Source organism: Lathamus discolor, chromosome 4, assembly GCF_037157495.1.
Source record: "Lathamus discolor isolate bLatDis1 chromosome 4, bLatDis1.hap1, whole genome shotgun sequence".
NCBI lineage: Eukaryota > Metazoa > Chordata > Aves > Psittaciformes > Psittacidae > Lathamus > Lathamus discolor.
The window spans coordinates 80,164,741-80,168,760 of NC_088887.1; the positions used below are offsets into that span (position 1 = coordinate 80,164,741).

At 53.7% G+C, this 4,020-nt stretch overlaps 1 protein-coding gene across 1 annotated transcript; it reads left to right on the top strand.

Annotated features, from left to right (window-relative positions):
• Window positions 1-878: 878 nt before the first annotated feature.
• On the top strand, window positions 879-3,471 carry SLITRK1 (SLIT and NTRK like family member 1). Its single transcript, XM_065675804.1, has one exon. It carries the CDS (start codon window positions 993-995, stop codon window positions 3,069-3,071), a length of 2,079 nt encoding a protein of 692 aa, XP_065531876.1. The 5' UTR covers window positions 879-992; the 3' UTR covers window positions 3,072-3,471.
• The last annotated feature ends 549 nt before the right edge of the window (window positions 3,472-4,020 follow it).

Genomic DNA, 4,020 nt, shown 5'->3' on the forward strand with positions numbered 1-4,020 from the left:
GGTGTCAGATCTTTCAGTGTGCACCAGGTTGAAACGAGCAGAGCCTCTTAGCAACTCTCCCTCTGCGTGCATGTGAGTGTGTGCGAGCGTGCGACTCGGCAGCAGCGGAAGAAAGAGGAAAGAAGAGCGAGAGAGCGGGCGAGCGAGCGAGGAGGGGAGGCAGCGCGGCCGGCAGGGCGAGGCGAGGCGCGGCGCGGCGCGGTGCGGCGGGCGAAGGGGCGGTCGGTGGGGCGGTAGGGCTGTGGGGTGGCCCCGGCCCCGCGGCAGGCTCCGGCCGCCGGCACGGGCATGGGCAGCCGCTCAGCGCAGCGGGGGCCGGCGCGGCGGGGCGCCGGCGGCTCGGCGGGTAGAGCCTAGGCTGGGGCGCGCTTTCAGCACCGGGGCGCTGGACAGCGCCCGGCGGGCGGCGGGCGAGAAGCGCGGCTCCGCTGGCGCGCGGCAAGGTCAGCCCTGCGCGGAGCCGCGCGCAGCGGCCCCCTCCGCAGGCAGCGCCGCGCTCTCCGCCTGCGCCGCTCGGACATGCCGCGGGCCAGCAGCAGCGCTAGCTCGGCGGTGAGACAGCCCGCCCGGCCGCAGACCTCCGCTTAGGTGCCCGGGAGCCGTCAGGGGAACGAGTAGGGGCATTCTTGTATTTCTTTTTTTTTTTTTTTTCCCTTCTACTTTTTTTTTTTTTTTTTTTTTTTTTAATGCGTGCTTGCAGTACGTGCCTGGATAGTTTGTGGATACAATTATTGACTGGAATCTGGGCTGTTGCAGTTGTACTTGGGGGGGGAGAGAGGGAGAGAGGAGACAAGAAAGCATCCCCCCCTCCGCCGACCCTCCTTGCTCCCCCTCCCCACGTTTTATTTTTCTTTCTTTTTTTTTTTTTTCCTCCCCCTTTGGTGGTGATTCGGACATTTAATGTATTGAATGAACTGGAATTGCTTTCCGTGCGAGGAGGATGGTTGCTGTTACTTTGTGACGAGATCGGGAATGAATTGCTCTGTTTAAAAATGCTGCTTTGGATTCTGTTGCTGGAGACGTCTCTTTGTTTTGCTGCTGGAAACGTTACAGGGGACGTTTGCAAAGAGAAGATCTGTGCCTGCAACGAGATAGAAGGGGATTTGCACGTAGACTGTGAGAAAAAGGGATTTACCAGCCTGCAACATTTCACTGCCCCGACTTCCCAGTTTTACCATTTATTCCTGCATGGCAATTCCCTGACTCGACTTTTCCCTAATGAGTTTGCTAACTTTTACAATGCAGTTAGTTTGCACATGGAAAACAACGGTTTGCATGAGATTGTTCCTGGGGCATTCCTTGGGCTGCAGCTGGTGAAACGCTTGCACATAAACAACAACAAGATCAAATCATTCAGGAAGCAGACTTTCCTGGGGCTGGACGATCTGGAATACCTCCAGGCAGATTTTAATCTATTGCGGGATATTGACCCGGGAGCATTTAGGGATTTAAACAAGCTGGAGGTGCTGATTTTAAATGACAATCTCATCAGCACCTTGCCCCCCAACGTGTTTCAGTATGTGCCCATCACCCACCTCGACCTCCGGGGAAATCGTCTTAAAACCTTGCCTTACGAGGAGGTCCTGGAGCAGATCCCAGGCATTGCTGAAATCCTGCTAGAGGATAACCCCTGGGACTGCACTTGCGATCTGCTGTCGTTGAAGGAATGGCTGGAGAACATACCCAAAAACGCTTTGATCGGCAGAGTGATTTGTGAGGCTCCCACTAGGTTGCAGGGCAAAGATTTAAATGAGACCACAGAGCAAGAGCTGTGCAAAAAGAACAGAGTGGATTCTAGCCTAGCTGCTCCCCCTGCCGAAGAAGAAACCTGCGATCCTGGTCCCATTCCAACTCCCTTTAAAATACATGGCAAAGAAGACCCTGCCACACCAGGATCTGGTCCAAGCGGAGGTACAAAGATTCCCGTCAACTGGCAAATTAAGACCAGACCCACTGCTGCTGTGTCAACAGTCAGCGTGAAGAGCAAACTACCAGCTACAGTGTCCTGCCCACAGATCTGCAGCTGTGATCAGATCCCTGGCTCGGGTTTAAAGGTTAATTGCAATGACAGGAACGTGAGCAGCTTGGTGGATTTGAAGCCCAAGCCATCCAATGTGCAGGAGCTGTTCCTGAGAGACAACAAAATACACACCATCAGGAAATCCCACTTTCTGGACTACCGGAAACTTAATCTACTCGATCTGGGCAACAACAACATCGCCACTGTCGAGAACAACACCTTTAAGAATCTCTTTGAGCTCCGATGGCTCTACATGGATAGCAACTACTTAGACACCCTGTCCCGGGAGAAATTTGCTGGGCTGCAAAACCTGGAGTACCTGAACTTGGAGTTTAATGGCATCCAGCTGATCATGCCTGGCACCTTCAATGCAATGCCCAAACTGAGAGTCCTCATTCTCAACAACAACCTGCTGAGGTCTCTTCCAGTAGATGTGTTTGCTGGGGTCTCGCTTTCCAAGCTGAGCATACACAACAATTATTTCATGTACCTCCCGGTGGCAGGGGTGCTGGACCAGCTCACCTCCATCACCCAGATCGATCTGCATGGCAACCCATGGGACTGTACTTGCCCTATTGTGCCTTTCAAACAGTGGGCAGAGATGCTGCGCCCCAAGGTGATTATGAGTGACCTGCGGTGTGAGTCCCCCGAAGATTTCTTCAAGGAGGACTTTGAGTCTCTCTCCAACGATGTTATTTGCCCTCAGTTAAAAATCTCGCCCACATTAACTTCTACTAATAAAAACAGCACCGGCTTGACAGAGACAGGTACTCACTCCAACTCCTACTTGGAGACCAGTCGGGTCTCTATTTCGGTGCTAGTGCCAGGGCTCCTGCTGGTTTTTGTAACCTCTGCCTTCACGGTGGTTGGCATGCTGGTGTTCATCCTGAGGAACAGAAAGCGGTCCAAGAGGAGGGACGCCAACTCCTCTGCATCCGAAATCAACTCTTTGCAGACCGTCTGCGACTCGTCCTACTGGCACAACGGGCCCTACAGTGCTGACGGGGCCCACAGGGTTTACGACTGCGGCTCCCACTCGCTGTCGGACTGAGGCGGCGGGCGGGACGGGAGCGGCCTCCACCGGGGACCAGGACCGGCCCTTTGTTCTCTGCGGGTGGGGAGGCAGCGCCGTCCGGGGACTCCTCTGCACCTCGGCGACCTTCGGTGAGAAACAGCAGAACACACGCAAACGCCTCCCCCCCGCCCAAACCCCCTATGGCTAGCACCGAGGCCCCGTGAGCGGCGGGGCAGCCCGACGCTGGGGCGCAGCCGCGCAGCTCCGTGCATCACGCCGCGGTGGGCGCATCCCCTTCCCCAGGGCTGCCAGGGCAGCAACGGACAAGAGAGGACCCTTTTCCTTCGGCTCTGGCTGGGCGAAACACGGCTCCCGGTTATGTTGGGGTTTTGTTCTATTGTGTTGGGGTTTGTTTTGCTTCTTTTTGCCCTCTTCTCGTGTGGACCGAGCCCTCTCCGAGAGGCCGGGAAGAGGAGGGGGGCGGAGGAAAGGCTGGAGTCGGCCTCCTCCCGACAGCAAAGCAGGAGTGGAAAGTTGCACGAAGGCATGAATGTAATGTAAATAAATGACTCCGAAACAAACAGACAAATGGACACACACACACAAAAAAAAAAAAAAAAAAAAAAGAAAAAAAAAAGTGCTGCATGGCTCGCATGGATACAACGCACCCCAGGGACGCTCCAGCCCCCGACTGGAAGCAGCGTCTAGTTCACACCATCATCCCTCTTACCTGATAAGTCCCTTCGTATCAAACCTTCTATATAAGAAATACAGTATAATAATAAAAAGTGCCATTTCGCCATTTTTGTGTGATCAATAGGCAGTAGAGATCGTACTTTTACCGTGGAAGACAATGTAAAGGTTTTATTTAAGACATAGTTGCATGGATATTCTCATTGGATTTTTATTTTATTTTATTTTATTTTATTTTTATTTTTTGAGGCAGGAATTTGCTGGGATAGATTTGCTTTGTTGACGCTGGGCT